The sequence below is a fragment of the Dermacentor andersoni genome, chromosome 4 (genome assembly GCF_023375885.2).
Source record: "Dermacentor andersoni chromosome 4, qqDerAnde1_hic_scaffold, whole genome shotgun sequence".
Lineage (NCBI taxonomy): Eukaryota > Metazoa > Arthropoda > Arachnida > Ixodida > Ixodidae > Dermacentor > Dermacentor andersoni.
Window position 1 is genome coordinate 150,714,275 of NC_092817.1, and position 23,467 is coordinate 150,737,741.

General features: G+C 46.2%; 1 protein-coding gene across 1 annotated transcript in view; it reads left to right on the forward strand.

Annotated features, from left to right (window-relative positions):
* LOC126537760 (phospholipid-transporting ATPase ABCA3-like) overlaps positions 1-23,467 on the forward strand; it is a 45,819-nt gene that overhangs the window by 19,380 nt on the left and 2,972 nt on the right. Inside the window, exons 7-13 of the mRNA XM_050184847.3 lie at positions 2,736-2,861; positions 4,530-4,647; positions 9,221-9,375; positions 11,257-11,412; positions 15,665-15,837; positions 21,021-21,234; positions 23,135-23,297. Coding sequence (XP_050040804.3) covers positions 2,736-2,861; positions 4,530-4,647; positions 9,221-9,375; positions 11,257-11,412; positions 15,665-15,837; positions 21,021-21,234; positions 23,135-23,297 — 1,105 coding nt within the window. The remainder of the gene's footprint in view (positions 1-2,735; positions 2,862-4,529; positions 4,648-9,220; positions 9,376-11,256; positions 11,413-15,664; positions 15,838-21,020; positions 21,235-23,134; positions 23,298-23,467) is intronic.

The following is a 23,467-nucleotide window of genomic DNA, read 5'->3' on the forward strand; positions in this document are numbered from 1 at the left end:
CGTTGCCAGTTGGGCTGGTCGACACTAATCGCGATCCTCGCCACGCAATTGGCTTTTCCTGCCCCCTGTTATCAGCAATAGATGCTACCCCACGTCAGGCGGGCCTCAGCTTTTGCGAAACTACGACGTGATGTCAAAGTTCCGCTCAGCGCGAGACAAACAATGTAGAGAATCGTACCCCATCATTCAAGACATTGCAACCAACAGGCATAAACGTTTCAAAGGGAGCGTTAGAATCTATGCGCTATGCTAAATAATAGACTATAGGGAATAGCACATAGTTATTTTTCGTTGGACCGCTTGTGTGCTTTTGTTTTTTGTTCCCTCTCTTTCTTTTTTTCCGCCTTTTTTTTCTTGTTTTATGCAAATACTCAATTCATTTTAGTAAATCTAATTTTATTTTAAAAATGTTTTCCATGAGCACCTTTTCCTGCCGCTTCTTTTATTCTCTCTTTCAGAGAGACGATAGCTCACTGCCGTTCGCAAGTTGGGCAGTGGGGCACTACGGATAACGGAGAATAGCGTTACAAAAATTCAACAAGGGCAAACAGCTTAAGTTGCGAACTTTAGCATCCCATCCACCATTTTTCTTTCTTAAAAAGTGAAAAACTTTGCAAAATTTTAACCGCCAATCTACATTTAGCACAATTCTGAAAGCTAATTTTCCGCATTGCCACAGAAGCGATAGATCGAAGTTCAGGGTGTCTACCAAGCTGACATTTACAAATTTCCTGAGTTTTCCAGGTTTTCCCTGAGTGCCTTTGCAAGGTTCTCTGAGTGATACAGAACTTTGTTTTAGTTCAAGACAAGCTGACACCATGTCGCCCGATGCTGTCACTCTCTAGTAAGCATGCTAAGAATAAAAAAAAAAAACTTAATTCAATTTGAATAGTAAGGAGTAGCATTTATTTTATTCAAAAAGAAATCAGAAGGGAGGGTTTAGTAAAATGCACAGCGAATAAAATATATTTGAAAAAAAAAAACATTGTAAAACTCATTGCAAATCGAGTCGAACATTCTCAAATACGAATAAAAAGGAGATGCATACAGAAACAAACGTTTTCGAACATGAGATATTTTTTATCAATTGATAGCAAGCTCATTGGTATCAGGCCCGAACTTTGTCACAAGTGAGATGCCCTCTCAACAGTTGGTGTGCTAACTTCAACTGTCCAGACATACTTTCAGCCCACGCACAACGCCTCAGTGTTGCGTTTCACTGCCTTAAATAGTTTATTTTGGTTTGGATGAGGGACGCCTGCATCTTGGGGTCAGCCAACACTTCGTGTTATATTTTTTTTTTTGACCTCAGGCTTCTTCAAAGAAACGGCGGCACACTTCCTTTGCCGTCCATTCATCAATGCGTAGGTTTTTTCTGCTCTCGTCCGCCTTCCACCGCGTGTTCGCCCCACGGACCATTTGATCCTCTTCGTCAGTTGTACAGTCAACGTCCATTTTTTTGGACTCCCTAGGGGCCGCGAAAACGTCCGTAAAATCGGGCAGTTCTAAAAAATGAATGCATGTCCTTTATTGCCGTTAAGGGCTGAAATCACCACAGGTACATCCGAAAAGGCCTACCAGTACACTTATTAGGCATATTGGTGCTCACACTGTGACAGGAGATGGCGGGTGGATGCGTGTATAATTAAGGAATAGATACTGTGTCCCGCGACAATTGGCCCTTCCCACGCTTGTTATGCTTCACCGCAATACTTTTGCGTATGTTTCACCGCGTAATATTACTGTATTGAGGCGAAGCTGACTTTTAGCAACCTGCATTATGTAATGCGCCGTGCTTTCCGAGCTTCGAAGCCAATCGCGAGAACCACAAAGATGTCATTGCTTAGAGCGGTTAATTCTTTCAATGAAAAACCCGGCGCCGAACGGCAAGAAGCTTAATAGCGAACGTTGAAGCAGCTAGGCCTAGCGTTTACCACGGCGGCGTGGTAATCAAAACGGCGGCAGTGGTGGCTTTGATTAATGGCGTTTCGGACCTGCGATCACAGCAAGAAGTCCGGAAAATCGGACGATGAAGGGTTCTTGCGTCCGAAATTTCAGACATTTTTATACATTGACTCTATCGGGTACGCGGTGCTGCCGCGAAGCCGTCCGAATTATCGGGCGTCCGGAAAGTCGGTCGTTGACTGTACACTGGCAACTCCTCCAGCCGACGACACGGCGTCAAAAGACCTATTCGTTACGATCCATCTCTGTTACGCGAGCCAGCATGACTGTGACTTTCATTCCCTTTCAATAAAATTACAGCTAATTTTCCCTGATATAAGCGCAATTTCCCTGAGTTAATTTCCCTGAGTATTTCCAGACTATTCAAAATCCCTAAGAATTCCCGGTTTTCCCGGTTGGTAGACCTTGATTAGTTCTTATCTGCTGATTTACAAATGTTTTACTAGGCGTGTCTGGTGACATTTCCGACGACAGATTTTGTGTTTTTAATGTCGACACCGAATCTCTGTGAACGGCATTTTCAAATGCAAGTGGAAATTACACTCCACCCGAAGACAAAACGAAGGTATACAGAAATCGCGTAGGTATGGGGGGCGGGGGGGGGGGGGCAGAAACAAAGCTTCGCAAGTATAAAGCCTCGTGAAAGCTTCTCTTTCATGAATTTTGCTTTCTCCACATTACGTACCGCCGCGTCAAATACGCATTACTGACAAAACTGCAATTTATCGATCATGTACAAATGAAGTGTTTTTATTTCTCGCTTATAACAGTCCAGCTACTGGTTACCAACCATGACAGTGGCTCCGCCGCCATCGAGGACGGCCGGCGAGCAGAACAACTTCGAAGAGGGGCCCATGGACCAAGTGGTGACCATCGACCTTGTTCACGCCTGCAAGGTATAGATGCACGCGAAAAAAAGAAAAATTGAAACTGGGTTATTGCATTAGGAAGCGAAAAGGTAGCCTTCGAAAAAGGCCGCAATATTGTGAAATGCAGCGATATTTTGGCATACCGAAAACAGGTTGTGTAAAAAAAGGTATAGCCTTTCAATATTATTTTCAATTGCTGCATTGTGTACTGGGAATGACGAAATAGCTACGTATGCTCGTAACCAATATAGTTTATTGGTTGGAAACAACTGTAACTGCATAACGACACGACAGCATATATTACCACGATGTTTTAAAACACGCGCTTCTATTAGAAATATGACGAGAGTGTCGATCTGCTATATACATCGAAATGATGCTATATACATCGAAGTGAGCAAAAATTGTACGTTAGCCAGAAGTGACATGGGCATGCACCGACTCTGGGATAATGTACCACCTACAGCCGTGATGTATAATACGACCGTGGAAAGAGCAGAGTGTCACGGATCTGCCTATGCTATGAGGCTTCAGGAATATTGTGCCAGCACCGGTTTACCACGCTGCCGTCAGTACTCTAGCAGTACAGGTGCCTTGAAAGCATCTACAACTTATTTTCCTTTTCTTTATCATTTTCTACATTTGAATTTCAGCCGCAGCTAATTTTTCCGATGCTTTCCTTGGCTTCATTGTATGTTGGCTTTATGTGGTAGTAATCAACAAAAATCGAGCCACTCGGTATCCCTTCTCTTTCGGTCAAATATATATATATATATATATATATATATATATATATTATGTAGATGGTCTTCTAAGCTCTCCCTTCGTCTCTTTGCTTTTGCCACGTGACCGGCTTCCCACACTTCACACACATTGTTTCCCACTTTAAATCTTTTAATGGCGACGCATTAAAAAAGTCAACGATTACGATACTCCCTAATGCGAAATTTGAGCGCAGCTCTATGCGCGTTTTCATTTCACAATATATTGAGGCATCGCACTGATCACCGCACCGACAGGCAAAGCCACCACGCGTGGTGCTATATGTATATAAACAGCCCATGCGCACAGTTGCCGCTTCCCGGCAACTGCAGCTTAATTATGCGACCGTAATGTTTACCGGCAAACGCTTGCGGAGAACGCTATGCACGACGGCGAGCTTTCTGGTTCTTTTTTTACCCCGCACGGCCAGTGTCGCGGATGCGCGGACGTGAGCCCCGTCTGGTGGTGCTTCAAGATGGTTTCCTCCGCTTGAACTCCTCCTCATGCTTCCGCTGCACCCTCCTCCTCCGCTTTCCTCCTCGCGCTCTCTTCGCTCTCGCCGCATTTCATCCCCCGCTGCGCACCGCGTTCTCTCTTTCATCTTTCGCTGTGTTCGTTCGCTCGGTTACGCCGCCGAGGCACGCCGACGCTCAACGCAGGAACGGGCGCCTAAGAGATGCTCTTCAAAAAAAGTTACGCTTGGTGTGCTATGCGCAATTTGGCCGGTCAAGGTACACGACTTCGTTACCTGGCGTATGCATTGCGTGCAAAGCTTCATAATGAACAGCGCGACCAAGACGAAGACCAAGAAAAGAAATGGACGCGACAGACAGCGCATGTACCCGCCTTTCTTTGCGCTGTTCATTATGCAAAGCGATGTACGGAGTAGTCGTCGAGCCACTGCCATTCAGACGTCCACCTTCGCGGACGCAGGACTATGATGGCGTCGTAGCCGTGGACGACGTCTGCCTGCGCATTTTCGACAACCAAATCACGGTGCTTCTGGGACACAACGGAGCCGGCAAGTCGACGCTGCTCAACATGATCACGGGTGAGCGCATAACGAGGGCCCCGCGTGCCAACTCGCACACACACATACTGTGGCTGAACTTCGCGGCGAAGTTCAGCCACAGTATGTGCTGCGTTTAAGCAGCTCGAATATATGATTTCATGGAACATCTGGCTAAGCCATTTTTTTCTGCAGCTCTTTATGCCCCATAAAATTATAACGACACTCGCCCTGGTTGTTCGGTGGTATATGGCAGTCTGTTGCTGAGCCCGAAGCTGCGGGTTCAAGTCGTGGCCGCAGAGGTCGCATTTTGATGTAGGCGATACAAAAAAAAAAAAATTATGAGGAGAGTGCTTGGGAACAGGTGGTCAAGATAGTCTGAAGCCCTTTACTACGGCATCATCTCACCGTACCACTCTTAGTACGGGATGCTGATTCTCTAACGCTGAACCTGTCATGTATGCTGCGCTTACGGTTTGATGTCTCAAAATTAATATTTTGGCATGGTAAATGCAATGCATAACCTATAAAAAGCGCTTTTGTACATTCTAGCGACTTATCAGTTGTGGATAGTTCAGCAAACCATTTACTAATTACCCAATTAATTGAGATTTAAGTAAATGAATATTCCGCTAACTTCTTGTACAAATGTACTCTCCACGGCCAGTAACAAAGCTAAAATTGTTCAAATTTTCCGCGATGTGGAAATGTGTGCTTGTTACAGAGTTAAACCCCATGAATGAATGATTGAATAAATGTCTGAATGAGTCTGACAGCGAAATTGAAGCTTTAATCATATTGAGAAAATTTTTTTTCCTCGTGCCAATGCTCTTCTTATAACAAAGGGGTCGTATAAGCACTTGTGTCCATTTCACAGAACTTCTAACAATTGCAGCAGGTACCTATCATGGGTGCCGGTTGCCTGAATGCGGGTCAATGGGGAAATGATTCCTGTGCAAAGTGGTTAGGGGGGTGCGAATAATACTTTTTGAGACCAAATCGAATAGATTCGAATATCGCATACTTTTCGAACAATAAGCAGCTGTTTTCATCGTGATTATCAAACAATGTTTGTATATAAATGGTAGTATTAATAACGTTAGCGAGTTCATGTCATTGCACTACATTACCTTGCTTGTCATTACCGCGCCTATTAAAACCATAAAGGGATCATAAATAACTAATAAGTGGTTTGTTCGCACACTCGGGAGTCTCTGGAGCGTCTAAATGATCGCTGTACTACCGGTCAAGTCCGACTCCCGGGCGACGTGGCCTGCACGTAACTTATGCGCATGCTTCTACTATGGCTGGGTGGACGAAAGTTTCCGTACTTTTGCCCCGGCTTTATTAATGCCAAAGCATTTTATGTCCGACGAGGCAGAAAAGCCGACGTTGTCCGCAATGAGTGGTATCAACGATCATCAATGCTGACGTTATCAGCGTCTTGCGTGATGTCAGTAGCAATACGAAATTAAAGTTAGAAGTTAGAGTAAGGCGACTTAAGGAGGAGTGAAGTGATTAGGGTGAAATAAAGTGAACGAAAGTGGTTTAAAGTGGATTATTAAGGTTGGTGTAAGTCAGACCAAGGTGAATTAAGGCGTAATAAGGTGAAGTAAGATGTATCAAGGTGCATTAAGAAGGAATAAAGTAGATTAAGGTTCATACAAATTAGAGCAAGGCGGATTAAGGTGGAGTAAACTGGATTAAGGTGCATTAAGGTTGTTGCATGTCTGGGCAAGGTGATTCAGGTGGAGTAGATTAAGGTAGAGTTGTGAAAGACACGTGACGATCTATGACGTCACGTATCATGGACGTAACCAGTTAATTAGAGAAGTCATCATGCTTACGCAATCAAATCACGTAAGGATACTTAAGTGACGGTCAATTTTTGTTGATTAGCACAGTTGACAATTCGCAAATATTGAAAACCTATTGGAAAAAATATTTCGTATTTCCGAATAGTGATTATTCTACTTGAAGGCTGCACCATATAATCCAATATTCGATTCTTCATTCGGTAGTTTCGAATATTCGCACAACCCTCTATATAGAAGTGGTAAAACGGTTGCTGTTCCACGAAAGCAGTTGCAAAACCGCCATTTCCGTGCCTCTCATCCTTACATCTTGCAAGTTCTTGGACTGAATAAAAAACTCAAGACTTTGAAGTTATAAAAGCTGACCACGTCGGATTTTTTTATCCATCGAGGTCTCCGAAGCTTATTTACTCTTCGACCCATTTTCCTTCGCCTCGACACATCGTGCTGTACAAATTATAATGTTAACGTGCGTATATTTGGAAAGGCTTGCGTTTGTTGACTTTACATCTGTTTATTTTTCTTTTTTATTTTGTTAGGGAAAAACACCGCCATTTCAGAAGCACATTTGTGAAGGAGATTTGAGACAGGCATGCAGTGTCCATACGACCAAGATATCGACAAGCATAGCCTTCAAGGCCAATCTGAAATTCAGCACACATGTGCCACACGGGCCCTACCAAACTGCCTTGAGATAACGTACCTCGTGATCTCCGAGACGAGCACGACCTCAAGATAACTATGGTGTTATAGCACGGAAAAGAATGAGTGCTTAACAAAAAGCCGCGAGGGGCATACCTACTAGGCGATTTGGTTTACGTATGCGGTCAATAATTTCACCACTACTTGAGCCTAAAAGTACGTTAACTGACGTGTCAGTAAAAATTCTACAAGCTTTGTGCGTAACGTTTCCGAAAGCGTTACGAACACTCGCTGAAAAAGTGGCGATGCTGAGAGTGATGCCATGGCATCCTCGTACTTAATCATTTCGTGCCGTGCACGGCTTGGAATGGCGGCTGATTTTTGCGTGTTTGTGGTGGCAAGCTCTGACCGGCACACCTGCCACCCGACGATCTCGTAAGCATTGCTGCGCTTCGGGCCCTGCACAGCTTCTAGGCCGGTTATTTTGTTAACAATTGCGAAGCATGGCCACGAGACAACACCAGCGCAGTAAACCACACGGTGAACAGTGCGACACGGCAGAGAATGTAGTGAGAGACTTGTGTAATGAGACTGTAATGAGCGACTGTTAGCCAAAAAATGCGGTGAATTATTAGTAGAATACATTGCAGCTCAAGCAGGCCTACGCTGAATGTTTCTCGATCAGTCAATTAGTTAGAGCACTCTTCAGAGTCTAATCATGTGTTTGAACTCAAACGAGCGTTTTCAAATGGAACGCTTTAGCTTGGAATATAATCTAATATTAATTGGAGGTCACTGTTCTTAGCCCATCGTTCTAACGATGTGTCCATTCGATAGGCATTTCCGAAAAAAAAAATAATATACGCGGCGCTGTGGCCCGTAAATTTCAGCTAACTTTTCATTGGCCCTTCTCCGGTTATTGGCGTTTGTCGTCGCTTCATCGCAATATATATTTGCGGATATGTGTAGGCAACTTGGTCCATCAGGAGGGTACTGTTAGGAATGGCCTGCCGAGGTGCCAACATGCAAAGTTTCTCAGCCAGCTGCAGCAGCACGGTTGGCGTTTTCTGGGAAGCCACTGTCATCCTCTAGCCGAACGGCGCCACCAAGTCTACGGTGTGCGGAGGAGAATACGCCGCGTCAGCGACTCTCCGTTGCGGAAAGGCCGAGACGAGTTCGACGAACCAAGCTTTGTTACTGAACCCGCCACCGCCGACCTGGTCTGCCGTGAGCGGGGGAGTTCCCGAGGGGAGGTAATTGGCGGCCCCTCCCCACGAGCCTTTCAAGACGTAAGCCCCGAGTTCTACGAAGCCCGTTTCCCCTAAGTGGGGGCAGGGAAACCAGCGCGTTCGTGTGTGTGTGTAAGCCCTCCCGCTCAAAGGCGGCTCGGCTTCGATGACTGGTCGAACGGTTCCCTCACCTAGGGATCTAGGGAGCACGGAGTGTTTATAAGCAGCTGCTTGTCGGCTGCTAGGGTGTGCGCGTCTGCGTGCTCGTGCTCGAGAAGCAGTGTGTTTGGAGCTTCGTGCTCGCATGCTGTATGCTATGTCTTGCGTGCTCCAGTTGGGAGCCACGCTAGACTGTCGAATGCATCCCTTGTTCTAATGTAAATATCTGTAAATAAATCCTGCTCGCCTTGTCCTGTCCTCCCAAGTTCCTCCCTACGACCTACAACTCCTACAACTGGATGACAGCAGTGAGATCGACCTCCAACCCCGACAACTGGTGGCAGCGGCGAGATCGTCCTCCAACCCCTACAGTACCTGAACAGACAACTCGTCGGCTGTTGGTTGGCCCAGTAGACATCTTGGGACGTGGGATATGTATCACTGGGTGCCTGAAGAGACAACTTGGGCATTGGGTGTGTACCCATTCTTAGCCAGTCTCCCAGAAGACGTCCAAGATTAATGCATTTTACAATACGAACAAGAAATTGGAGAGGCGGATGACCTCGACACATACGCGAAGAATCCAGTTCCTCGACCAGCTCCTTCGCGTCGAGTTGAAATCTATGCGAAGCGTTGTTCCATAGATTGGATCTGCACGATTCTTTCCTTCAGCTTAAATGAGATGCGAAACGAGGCTGATAGCGCAATTTTAACTGATATTTCAGCAGTATAGTACGTTCTATAGATTTCGGCCGCCCCAATTCCCTACAGGTTTCCTGCCCTCTAGTACTGGAGCGGTGTTGGTGAATGGCTACAACATAATGACCTGCACCGGCGAAGCCCGACAAAGCATGGGGTACTGTGCCCAGTACAACGTGCTCTTCGAGGACCTGACCGTCGAAGAGCACGTGATGTTCTTCGCTATAGTAAGTGCCACTGAGTTCTCTTCGCGATTTTGACTTGTTGATAGAGGGTTTCTGAAGAATCCGCGAGCGAGGACGAATAATTCATTTCCTATTTTACGTTGACGCCGTCTAGTTGATATGATCAGAGCAGGCCAGCTAAATGGAGTCACCTGCCGGTGCTGCAGTTGCATATCAGGGAGGTTACGTTTCAGGATCACACAATTCCCAAAGCGTCTCCATCGTAAATGCTCTTTGCGATGGGCCGGCCACCTTTGCTAATAGATGTCCCGCATCAGAACTGATGAACAATTTTTTTCTTAACAGTAGCGTAAGGGATCCTTTTGAATACGGGACCTAGACGGTTTTACGTCAACTGCTGACACAGATGGCTGACCAAAAGCCATGCGTTCGGCCACGTTCGCGGACGTGCCAACGCGCGCTTCAGTGGTGCTGTAGTTGGGGCTACACTGTCACAGTGCGTTGGAGCCTTCTTCAGGGATGCTGCCATGACCGCTTAGTGCAGTTACGACGTCACGCTTCTGAGAACAATATTTCGGGTTCGATTCACCCTTGAGGCTGCCGTATTCTAATGGGAACGGAATGCAAAAGCACTCGTGAAGCTCGCGTAATAAGGGTGCTATAGGAAACCCTGAGTGGTTTTGAAGACGTTAAATGCGACTATAAATCGGTCTATTGAACCTTCTATCGGCAAGCAATAAGGGCCACCGAAAGAAAGTCTGAGTGAAGCGAAATACTCGTTCTCCGTCGTAGCCGCGGGGCTAATATAGATCCACCACCGCGAGCTGGCGTAAAGCTTAACCTCAATTGCAGAGGCTACAGTAAAAGGGGACTAGCTAATTTATCTCATTGTGTCCCTTGTTCGACAACTTTGTAGTTTTCCTAAAGACCTTGTGATGACGTCGAAACCTGCCCGTGGCTTACAATAGGTGGATGCTTGTTACTCACCTTGGTCCACAGTCAGACACAAATGCCGAACGTTCATGACTATTGCGACATACTGCTTGGCGCTTTTATAGGTTTTAACGCGAAAGTGTTAAGGGCCCCGTGTCACAGAAAAATTCGGTGTCGGCCTCAGGCATCGGCGTCCTGCGTTGGCGCCGGGTGTCCCGTGAGAGAAAAAATCCGAACGACGCATACCGAACCACGCAGGTCCACTGCGTGACGTAGAGGCGTTACTGAAGTAACTGAGTTTCTCAAAGTAAACTGCGTCAGAAAAATCGTAAAGTACGACTTACACATAACTTACAGACACGATAGCGTCGGATTGTAATTTGAATATGCGAGAAAACATAATCGTGTTATGCGGAAACTCAAGCACAAACCCTTTTTCCAGCGTTTCTACCATTCACAGAGCGGCGCTCCGCGCTCGGTTTCTTGCAACACCATCCAGGTGGCGCTCGCCTCCGCGCATCCGCGGCAGCGGAGCGCGGAGCTTTGAAAACAAGCGGCGTCCCGAGTTAATACGTCGGAGACACGGGCGCAGTAACTCGACGCGACACCCAGAAGAACGTAAAAAAAAAATTCATTTTCTTCGCTCGTGTTCAGACTTTACCTGGTACACAAACCTACAAAACAATTTCCCTTCAAAGAATTTTCTATCAGCATTGGGTGATTTACTGCTTGTTTAGTGTCCCGTTAATGCGCTAAAACGTATGGTTACTCTAACAGATTATTTCGGGAAGGATGGTGGCTTTCATTCGAAGTTTCAACGAAGTTTCGTAGCCTAAATTGTTCTGAATTTGGCACGGAAATAAAGTTGAACGCGATGTTAGCCGGGACAAACCTTGTAAGGGACAGTCGTTGTCCTCGCCTACATCGCGCTCGTTCGTACTCAAGTTACGCGGCGTTTCGTTCCCACTGAGAGCGCACACTTCCTCGCAGGTGAGGGGCGTGCCCCTGAGTAAAGCGCGACAGCAAGTCTTCGACCTGCTGCAGGACACCAGCCTGTACATCCATCGCACCGTGCTTGCCGTCGACCTCTCGCCTGGCCTACAGCGCCGCCTCTGCACAGCGCTGGCCATCGTGGGCATGCCCAAGGTTTGTCCTCGATGCGCTGTTGGATGCTGACGGTTCGTTTGAACTCAACGAATGTTGCAGCGTACTGCAGAAGATCAGTATACAAATCGCCGAAACGCGATCGATACACGAGCGGGGGCTTGCCATTTTCTGCCGTACAATCCTCAACATTTTTTAAGCAGTTTGATGCCTCGTGAGTTTCAGGCAATCTTATTAAAATATAGACATTGATTCTACAAAGCTCCAGGGGTCGAATTCACGCAGCTTTCTTCTTCGTATTTGCCAGTAACCCTATGTCTAATTCATCAATACAGACTAAATCACCATTGACTGAGAGTATGCGCACAGTTCTATCGCAATAAGGTGGTTGCGAATACCGCCGAAGGTTATGCTGTCTTCTACGCCTCTAAGCCACCATATGTATTTTATAAATGCGCACATTCTTAAATTTTATAGGTTTTTTCGAACATATTCAGGTATACAGGGCGTCGTAGCTAACTTTAGCCAGATCTTTAATATATGTAAATGCCACGTAGCTGGACAGAACCAAGGTAGTGTTGTTTGTCGTCGCTTGGAGGTATTCAAATTGTTTTTCATTTGGCCTAATTAGGTAATTAGTCTTAATTAATTATTCTACTTCTCAAATATTATAATTAGATGAAAAGTATCGATGAGAAAATTGTAGAGCGACATGAAAAACTCCCATTGCTGCTTTCTGTTGCTCAATACGTGCTACATAAAAGTTTTTCTGAGCGTGAAAGAAGCCCGCAAATGCACGCAAAATTGCCGCACGAGTGGCCACTCCCGGCACTCGAGGACCAGTTGCCTTCAACCAAAAAGTACACGTCAACGTGACACCTGCGGGACACAGGATGTTCTACATACAGCGCCATGGCTCTGAGTGGTGGTGATGGCTAACACTTTCATTGTTAGTTCTAGTAGACAGACATAAGTACCACAGGAAGTGGATGGGAAAGTGTCGCCGCGGTAACTGAATTGGTGAGATCATCACACGCGTAATGCGAAGACGCGGGTTCGTATCCATTTCTGCTTTCCATGCGTTTCATTTCCATTTATTTACCATTTTTTTACTTCAGTGAAGAATTACGAATATATTTCCCTATGCCGTCCATTTGTTGGCTTATGATTTGACTAATAGAAATCGGACCTCTTCTCGTTAAAACGCACACAGACACGCACATATGTATATATACATCATCATCATCATCGTCGTCGTCGTCGTCGTCGTCGTCGTCATCATCATCATCATCATCAGCCTAGTTACGCCCACTGAAGGGCAAAGGCCTCTCCCATACTTCTCCAACTACCCCGGTCATGTACTAATTGTGGCCATGTTGTCCCTGCAAACGTCTTAATGTCATCCGCCCACCTAACTTTCTGCAGCCCCCTGCTACGCTTCCCTTCCTTTGGAATTCAGTCCGTAACCCTTAATGACCATCGGTTAACTTCCCTCCTCATTACATGTCCAGCCCATGCCCATATCTTTTTCTTGATTTCAACTAAGGTGTCATTTACCCGCGTTTGTTCCCTCACCCAATCTGCTCTTTTCTTATCCCTTAACGTTACTCCCATCATTCTTCTTTCCATAGCTCGTTGCGTCGTCCTCAATTTCAGCAGAACCCTTTTCGTAAGCCTCCAGGTTTCTGCCCCATACGTGAGTACTGGTAACACACAGCTGTTATACACTTTCCTCTTAAGGGATAGTGGCAACCTGCTGTTCATGATTTGAGAATGCCTGCCAAACGCACCCCAGCCCATTCTTATTATTCTGGTTATTTCAGTCTCATGATCCGGATCCGTGGTCACTACTTGCCCTAAGTAGATGTATTCCCTTACCACTTCCAGTGCCTCGCTACCTATCGTAAACTGCTGTTCTCTTCCGAGACTGTTAAACATCACTTTAGTTTTCTGCAGATTAATTTTCAGACCCACCCTTCTGCTTTGCCTCTCCAGGTCAGTGAGCATGCATTGAAATTGGTCTCCTGAGTTACTAAGCAAGGCAATATCATCAGCGAATCGCAAGTTGCTAAGGTATCCTTCATCAACTTTTATCGCCTATTCTTCCCACTCCAGGTCTCTGAATACCTCCTATAAACATGCTGTGAATAGCATTGGAGAGATCGTATCTCCCTGTCTGACGCCTTTCTTTAATGGGATTTTGTTGCTTTCTTTGTGGAGGACTACGGTGGCTGTGGAGCCGCTATAGATATCTTCCAGTATTTTTACATATGGCTCATCTACACCCTGATTCCGTAATGCCTTCATGACTGCTGAGGTTTCGACTGAATCAAACGCTTTCTCATAATCAATGAAAGCTATATATAAGGGTTGGTTATATTCCGCACATCTCTCTATCACCTGATTGATAGTGTGAATATGGTCTATTGTTGAGTAGCCCTTACGGAATCCTGCCTGGTCCTTTGGTTGACAGAAGTCTAAGGTATTCCTGATTCTATTTGCGATTACCTTAGTAAGTACTTTGTAGGCAACGGACAGTAAGCTGATCGGTCTATAATTTTTCAAGTCTTTGGCGTCCCCTTTCTTATGGATTAGGATTATGTTAGCGTTCTTCCAAGATTCCGGTACGTCCGAGGTCATTAGGCATTGTGTATATAGGGTGGCCGGTCTTTCTAGGACAGTGTTCCCACCATCCTTCAACACATCTGCTGTTACCTGATCCTCCCCAGCTGCCTTCCCCCTTTGCATAGCTCCCAAGGCGTTCTTTACCTCTTCCGGCGTTACTTGTGGGATTTCAAGTTCCTCTAGACTATTCTGTCTCACCTTATCGTCGTGGGTATTACTCGTACTGTATAAATCTCTATAGAACTCCTCAGCCACTTGAACTATCTCTCCATATTTGTAACGATATTGCCGGCTTTGTCTCTTAACGCATACATCTGATTCTTGCCTATTCCTAGTTTCTTCTTCACTGCTTTTAGGCTTCCTCCATTCTTGAGAGCCTGTTCAATTCTATCCATATTATAGTTCCTTATGTCAGCTGTCTTACGCTTGTTGATTAACTTCGAAAGTTCTGCCAGTTCTATTCTAGCTGTAGGGTTAGAGGCTTTCATACATTGGCGTTTCTTGATCAGATCTTTCGTCTCCTGCGATAGCTTACTGGTCTCCTGTCTAACGGCGTTACCACCGAGTTCTATAGCGCACTCCTTAATGATGCCCATAAGATTGTCGTTCATTGCTTCAACACTAAGGTCCTGTTCCTGAGTTAAAGCCGAATACCTGTTCTGTAGCTTGATCCGGAATTCCTCTAGTTGCCCTCTTACCGCTAACTCATTGATTGGCTTCTTATGTAAAAGTTTCTTCCGTTCCCTCCTCAAATCAAAACTAATTCGAGTTCTTACCATCCTATGGTCACTGCAAGCGCACCTTGCCGAGCACGTCTAAATCTTGTATGATGCCAGGGTTCGCGCAGAGTATGAAGTCGATTTCATTTCTAGTCTCACCATTCGGGCTCCTCCACGTCCACTTTCGGCTAAGCCGCTTGCGGAAAAAGGTATTCATTATCCGCATATTATTCTGTTCTGCAAACTCTACTAATAATTCTCCTCTGCTATTCCTAGAGCCTATGCCATATTCCCCCACTGACTTGTCTCGAGCCTGCTTCTTGCCTACTCTGGCATTGAAGTCGCCTATCAGTATAGTGTATTTTGTTTTGACTTTACCCATCGCCGATTCCACGTCTTCATAAAAGCTTTCGACTTCCTGGTCATCATGACTGGATGTAGGGGCGTAGACTTGTACTACCTTCAATTTGTACCTCTTATTAAGTTTCACAACAAGACCTGTCACCCTCTCGTTAATGCTATAGAATTCCTGTATGTTACCAGCTATATCCTTATTAATCAGGAATCCGACTCCTAGTTCTCGTCTCTCCGCTAAGCCCCGGTAGCACAGTACGTGCCCACTTTAAATGATTCTGTATATGCTTCTTTTGTCCGCCTAACCTCACTGAGCCCTATTATATCCCATTTACTACCCTCGAATTCCTCCAATAACACTGCTAGACTCGCCTCACTAGATAACGTTCTAACGTTAAACGTTGCCAGGTTCAGATTCCAATGGCGGCCTGTCCGGAGCCAGGCATTCTTATTATTAACTTATTATTAAACTTATTATTATTATTAAACTTCTTGTTTGTAGCTTACTGGCGTGAACACTACTTGAGGTCGCAATGCGTTTGGGAAACCGAAACTTGCCAATTAGTGAGCTGCGCGAGTCGGTGCGCGACATTCAGGTGGTCATCCTAGACGAGCCAACTACCAACATGGACTCGGACGGACGGCGCGAACTGTGGGAGCTGCTGCTGAAGCTGCGGCGCACCACCTGCGTCCTGCTGACCACCCAACACTTGGACGAGGCGGACGTGCTGGGAGACCGGATCGCAATCATGGCCAACGGACGTATAAGGTGTGTATAGCAAGGAGGAGTGAATTGTGCGAAGAAGATGCACCGACAGCAGGCATCAATGGCGTTACAACTTTACGTGGCACTGAAAAGGAAGCTACACGAGCGATCGAATCTTCTGCACACGAGTTATACTGCTCTAAGTAGTCCGGCAAAACTTGACAGCGCTTTCAGTTTCCTGGAACCAATGCTGGATCAGAGTAGCTTCCACGGGCGCTGATTTCGTATTTGCCCGCGCACGGAAGAGAAAATGAAAAAAAAAAAACGATATTTAAAACTGAGTTGTGCATGCCCTGTTCCGCTGTTTTAAATAAGATGTTTAGGTCTTGCTTAAACTAAGGTGGTTGAGAATGTGAGACTGTAACTTGTGCGTGCTTTTCTTCCATAACTTTCCATTCACTGCCACAGGAAGTTGTCCGCGAGTATAACACCTATCGAAGCGAAACTCTGTTTTGATGCCTCGGTCGGCGATTACCGGGCAACTGGGAAGTTACGTTTCTGAATTACTAGCGTTACTGCAGACGTTAACATTTAAAACGTCGCTTTCTTTGTGGATGCTGCGGTCGTTGGTCGTGGTCAGACTGTAGAGTTGAGGGTGCGGGAGAAAGGGACGTGGAGAGCTAGTAAGTGCGCCAATTGGTTGGGACAAGCGATGATATCTTTGAGGGCGCGAAGGAGGAGTGGAACAGCACGGTACGTATGCCGGGGGTGGGTGCTTTGTAGCTAGATCCATACGATGAGAAATATTCTGGGGACGTTTTGCTGGGGAATCTTGTTTCTAACGGCCATTTGCCTAGATACTACGAATAGTTACATGCTTTGCACCCGTTTAACGGCCGCTTAAATTTCCATCCAAACGGGATCATAGCGGCCGTTACAGAGTTCATAATGGCGAAGGATAGGTTATTTTGTCGTCAGTGGTTGGCACGTGTCATTGAGGGGCACGTAACATAATTGCGTAACATACGCACGCTCTGCGTATGCGCCGCCCAGCCATGAACAAGAACTGCAGTACAACCTGCAAATTAATAGTTTCGAATAAATCAAATTCGCAGTAATAACGTGGTGTCATTTATTAGTCTGCCGCCGCTAAACCGGTCTCTACCTAAGAGCGCCCCCCCCCCCCCCTCCCCACGCGCTTCGCTCACCTTGGTAGGAATCCTCCGTGTCAAGCCTGTTAGTGAAGCGCAGGAAAAGAACATCGACTGCAGAAGTCAAAGCGGAAAATGATATAAGTACGTCGCAATTTCTCCCGAAAGGCGAAATATCGATTGCGATAGCAAGTTATTAGACAGCTATACGAAGTAAGGATAGTAGTATCATCGGCCGTACAAACTTGTACGCTTACTAACAGGTTAACAAGCGTTGTGTTGTTACGATCTCACAGGCAAATAGGAAAACATGTCACTGGATGACCGCGGGCACTCGCTGTCGAAACGCTGGCGTGACGAACAGCGACAGGCGCAGCGAGCGAATTGCCCTTCGTGCTGCCTCTCGCTTGAACGCGAACCGAGCGGCGAGAACGCAGAGCACGCGAAGCCGTCGGCCCTCAGCGCGCCTTCATACGAGAACATCCGGGCAAGTTGCGAGAACAAAACGAGATCATTCGGGCAACCAATCAAAACTTAAAATAAAAATGCGGACACCGGTCCGCAATCCTTTATAACACGACATAATTACATGCGCTAGTTACTGTCCAAACAAGTCGCAAGAAATAGTTCTTCCGAGTTGTTCCTAATGCTTGTTCACAATATCACTCAAGCTGTAACTTCTATTGCGTTGAAGTTGGTAATTTCTAATAGGGACGTTCAAGAGGCCAGATACAGGGCAGTACATACACTTCCTTGTCATTTTTTGGCGCTGAGCGCTAAATGCCAGCGGCCCGCGATCCTCCGCGGTGCGGGTTTTGCGTGACCTCGAGAGATGGCGCCACGCTGCCTGGCGCCTCCTTAAAGCGCTTCTACACGCCGCTGCTTCTACACGCCGCTGCTGCTGCACTGCTAAGCGCGAGGTCGTGGGATCAAATCCCGGCCGCGGTGACCGCATTTTGATGGAGGCGAAATACATAAACGTCGCTGTCCCGTGCATTGGGGGCACATTAAAGATCCCCTGGTGGTCAAAATGAATCCGGAGTCCTCCACTGCGGCGTGCCGCATAACGAAATTGCGATTTTGGCACGTAAAACCACAGAATTCAATTCATTGTTATTTTAGCTGGGTAGTGAGTGCACTCTGGGCTTTCGCTGCCAGTGGTGCGGCGTTGAGCCGGTTTGCTTCTTCTAACTGGCGGGCGCCCATATGGACCAGTGCACAGTATGTCGTGGTGCGGTGTGGTGTGGTGGGGTGTGCCGTTGCAAGCATCCACTACATCTGTTCTAAGATTGTGTCTAATATCATCTCTAACCAATCTGCTTCGCTGGTTGTCATTTCATGCTTACATCCAGTCTCAATTCGGGAGGGCCAACAGTTTTTTCTAGTGACGCACGGTGATGCGGGAAGTAATACTTGGTATACGAAGTATTACTGTAACTGAAGTTCTGTAACAGCATACTCATAAGAGGCCAACAAACATTGACACCATGGACAACATAGGAGAAATTACTTGTGCTTAATAAATGAAATAAAGAATAAAGAATGAACAAAGAATTCCATTAGATTGTCGTTTCTTTATTTCATTTATTAAGCACAAGTAATTTCCCCTATGTTGTCTTTGGTGTCGATGTTTGTTGGCCTCTTGTAATATGACTAATGAAAAATCGGGCACCTCGGCTAACCCCCTTTCTTCTCGTTTGTAAAGGGATACTGTTACAATACTGTTATAGCCCATATACACGCAGGAAGAAAACCAGGAAGATGCAGGACAGTGTGTTGACTATAAACTTTGGCTAGTAGAGGTTAAAGTACGGTAGTTTCAGCTGGTTAGTCGTTACGATTCAGTTAAGAGAAATGCCGCTATAGCAGAGTCAGTTGTGGTCCTGGCAAGCTCGACTTATTCTTCATTCTCCCCGCTATCGACGTTTCTGTACCAGCATCTGCTGTACTTATTTCGATCGGCATAAGCCAATCCCTTGTATTTGTGCTCTGCCCTCCCCCTTTCGCGGCAACATACAGCTGCTATTGTGCTAACCGTAGACAAGGTTCTATTCTTTATTTCAAGGTTTTTTCCAATGACTTATCGCTTTCATTTGCCCATAAGGCTCTCTGCAAAATCTGTATGCTTGCTTCTTCCCCGCAACATGCACCATCACTCATTCTTACTTCTGGCCAGGTTGCTACGTGCAAGTGGCGAGGCATCAGTTTTGACGTTGGTCACCGCCAACTGCCAGCTGCCTCTTCTGCATGAAGCGCGAAGCCAATGCAGTGCGCAGCGGCATTGAAGAGGAGCAAGGGCAAAGGCAAAGGCAGAGCCAGTTCTTCCGAATGACGCCTGGGACCGCTGGTGTCACTGCTAGCGGACGCGCAATCAATATGGCAATTGTCATATTTCGCGCGTTCTCTTTTTTTATAATGCAGAAAAAGCAATTACGCGAGACAGAGCACACTGAAAACAAGTTAATCGGTTGTTTTAAAACACAATTACTATTTCTATATCAATATTCGCGCTTTCAATTCAGTAATTAAAATAATTTGTTTGTTAAAGATAGTTCAATTGCGAAAAGAAGTCCTTCTTGTGCAGTACGTCACTGCTGACAGAATATCGTTGGTTTCGTCTTCGTGTATTCCATATTTTATTATTATGAACTTGGCTACCGTTAGTTTGAACACCATGTATATTGTCTGCGCTTCTTTCTACGAAAAGAGGAAAAAAAATACATTATTTTATCCGTTATTTTTAGCATTAGCTGTTCTAAGCAATCTCCGCTCGTCTTCATATTGGTCTGCTTCCAACCGAATTTTCTTCAACCTTGTATACATTTGTCGCTTCGGACGAGGTGTCGTGGTATTTTATTTGATTCATTTTTTATTTGAATTAGTTCTGCGTCCTCATTCCGGCATAAGGTCCAGAAAAGAAGCGAAGTATGTTTGGATTGAAATTTTGCTCTGACCGCCAAGTCTTCGAGGCGAGCGCGTGGTCACATGGGGCTTTTGATTAGCCGGTTCTGCCTCGGACGAGGTGACGTGATGGTGTAGCTGCGGTGAAATTGCGCTAAAAAGGGAAATTGCGCAAAGTTTTGTGGAGAAGCCCCGCTGTCAGGCGGAGGCGTTGCAGGGGCAAGCGGCTCACCTGCGGCGTCAAATGACTGCCGACCGAAGTCTGAAGGACTGCCACTGCCGACGGGTCGGTCTGGCGTCTTCCGTGGGACAGATTTGGTCCGCGGGCCGTATTTAGAGATGCCTGCTATGGTAGATGAATTTACCTGAACTTTCTCCTTATCCGAACGGCTCTGCCAATCTGTAAATTGATCGTCTTCAGCAAAATATTGCGTCATAATTGCAGCAACCAGCACCGATTGTGTGTATGCACAGACAGCTCTTGCCTTCTTGTCTATAGAAAAGTATTATTTCATGAAAGAGTTCAGAAACATTAAGCGTAATAAATACTGCCACGAGAACTAACCCGGAAGTGGCAAATTCATGTGCTGCCTACCATTACCCCAGTAGCCGAATAACCGCCGTACCAGAGTTTCTTCTTGCACGTTATTTTTGCAGAAAACTGTCGTATTCACGAATGGAGGCCCACTATAGTGACCATTACGAGGTCAACGCTTTCTAAGGCGAGATCAGTATGAGATGTTATGGCCTTCCCGGTTGAAAGTGTGTGGCGGTCCTTCTCTGGCACGTAGATTTGTTTTCGTACAAATAAATTACCTTTCTGTATTCATGAAAGTAACATGAAAGTAAAAGAAATATCGTCCAGTGGTTTGTAACATGATGCTACAAAGGGTACCCAGACTGACATCTTCAGTATACTTGGAGTTGTAGATTAATCCGGCCTCTTGCTGCAATCTGCTAGCCTGCTGGTTGACTGAGATTGTGAAGCTACCACCCCGGAGAGACCGTTGATCCCGGGTTTGGCTCCTCGGACCGGGAGAAGTTTTTCTTCAACTGCCAAACATTATTTCTAAGAAGCCCGTTTTGGGGTTCCTTTGGAACAGCGTGTGCTATAGTCGGGCGGGTGACGACTTTCTCTTTAGTGAACTTTCCTCCACTCATAACGGATAAATGTTCATCTTTTGTATCGCGCAGGTGCACCGGCTCATCGACGTTCCTCAAACAGCGCTTCAGTACTGGCTACCGCATGCAGATCAACAAGCGGCCAACCAAGTGCAACGTGCCGGCCGTCGTCGAGCTGCTGCGCAAGTACGCTCCGAAAGCGCGCGTACAGAGCGACCGTGCCAACGAGGCGGTCTTCCTTCTGGGACAGATCATCGCCACGAAGATCATCATTGACATGTTTAAGGTGCGGCGGCGACGCCATTTACCCAGCACTTCGGAACAACGAATAGGGTTACTGTGACTCCTTTCTTGGCGAATCCGTTTACTCAGTGCTTAAGAGCAACAAAAGGGAGTCACGGTGACTCCTTTCTTGGCGAATGTGTTTACCCAGTGCTTAAAAGCAACGAAAAGAGCAAGGGCGACTCCTTTCTGAGCGAATTCATTTACCCAGTGCTAAAAATCAACAAAAGGAGTAACGGCGACTCCTTTTCTAGTGAATGCGCTTACCCAGAGCGTAAAAGCAACAAAGGGAGTAACTGCTACTCCTTTTTGGCGAATCCGTTTATCCAGTACACAAAAAAGAACGAGGGGAGCAACGGCGATTATTTTATGGCCAAACCCCTTACCCAGCACTTAAGGATCCGAAACACTTTCTGAACATAATGAGAAAGCGTTGCCGATCTGTAGACGAAGCTTCAATGACCATACGAGTATAATGTTATTGCATTGCATGGAATTCGGGATTTACAATCTCATGTCAAAAACAATGATTGCTCTTGCTTTCTCCTTCGCAATGTCCTCCTGCAGCCTCATCGCAAGCAGCCAAGCCCATCAACAGTTGTTGATTGATTTCGCGATCGCGATAACATTGTTAGAAATACTATAACTGTTAATTTTGAGTTTATAAAGATGTATTACACATGTCCAAAGGTAAACATATTTCATCTTTGCGCTTCCGGTCTGCACACATCAGTAGCGCGTAGCCGCATCTGCTGAGCGTGGCCTGCGAGATTGCACCGGCGTGTTGCATAGCGTACGCTCTTAAGCGAAATAACGCCCTTTGGGTCGTATCTTGCCACACAACAATAGTCATCTGTCTTGTCCGCATTTCCTTTCTTTAACGCTGCGAGCCCGGTACTTCCAAGTCACAAACGGCATGCGCGTTATCAGCACGACAGAGCATTCTCTACAGGAGAGCGGCGAGTGCAGCGTTTTCAAGAAAGAAAACGCAAGAAATACAGATGATGATTATCGTTGTGGGGCAAGATACGACCCAAAGGGTGTACATTTGTTTAAGAGTGTAGATGCCTCGACCGCCACGGGGCGCGCAGGACGAGCCCGCTAGACGTGGAGATGATGAGACAACCTCGCGCGCTGATTGGTCCCTTTATTAGGGAGGGCATTCTATGATTAGCTGCAAAAGTGTTGCAGAACCCATTTAAAAACAAAAAAAGGAGTAACTGCGACTCCTTTTTTAAGAAACTGGGATTCCTTTTAGCGGGAGTAACTATGCTCTTAACAAACCACGCCCTTCGTAGCTTATATTGTCAGCAAGCAGCGATCGTCATGTCTCGCATACGTTTTTTTTAAACACTGTGCGATTGCTAGTTTCCTATCAAGAACCGGGCGTACAGCGTTAAAGAAAAGCTAGCAGAGTAGAATGAGATTATTATTTGTTGAGAAGAAAAGCTCCAAAGGGTGTCATGTGCATAGGTCTTAACAGAGACGCACCTCTCTTTTATATAAAATGTGCTGTAGGCTGCGGCACATGTGCAGCCCTAAAAAGAATACGGGAAGAAGTTTCAAATGATCTCACTGAAGGCATTTGAAGGTTTTGCCTTCAGTAGATCTTGCCTTGAAGGAGCAAGAAAAGGCCTACAGTGTATCTCTAGGTGGATTATTTTGATACCGGAGGCGAGGACAACCCAGGTTAGGCTTGCATCACAACAAGTTTTTTTATTTGCTGTAGACATAGTACGCGGCTTCCGAGGACTAGACGAGGGGAACGCGTTGTCTGTGTACTCAACCAGTCTTTCGATCATGAAAGACGAGAAAAGTTGAACAACAAAGAATCACCTGTACCTCCATGGCTTCCTGACCGAAAGTACTACTAGCATTTTAAGGGGACTCGTCGTCGAATGCAGGATATCGAACAACGGACAAAGGAACTCGGCATCGAGTCGGTGGGCCTCACCGTGACCTCCCTCGAGGACGTCTTAATCCGCGTGGGAGAGGACCACCACGTGCACCGCCAGCAGCGAGCTGCGCAGGCCACCGAAGATGACGCATCGCTCATGGAAGCCAGAGGTAAATGACAACAGCGACCACGTGTCAAAGGCTGAAGTAGACGCCGTAGGCGTGGTGTGCAGTGTTGTGGCCCATGCACCGGTGCAGCTGCACAGCAGAAAGAAGGGAGACGCGCCGGAAATTTGTGGCCATGCATGATCAAAATCAGTCCAAAAACATTCGTACTCGAA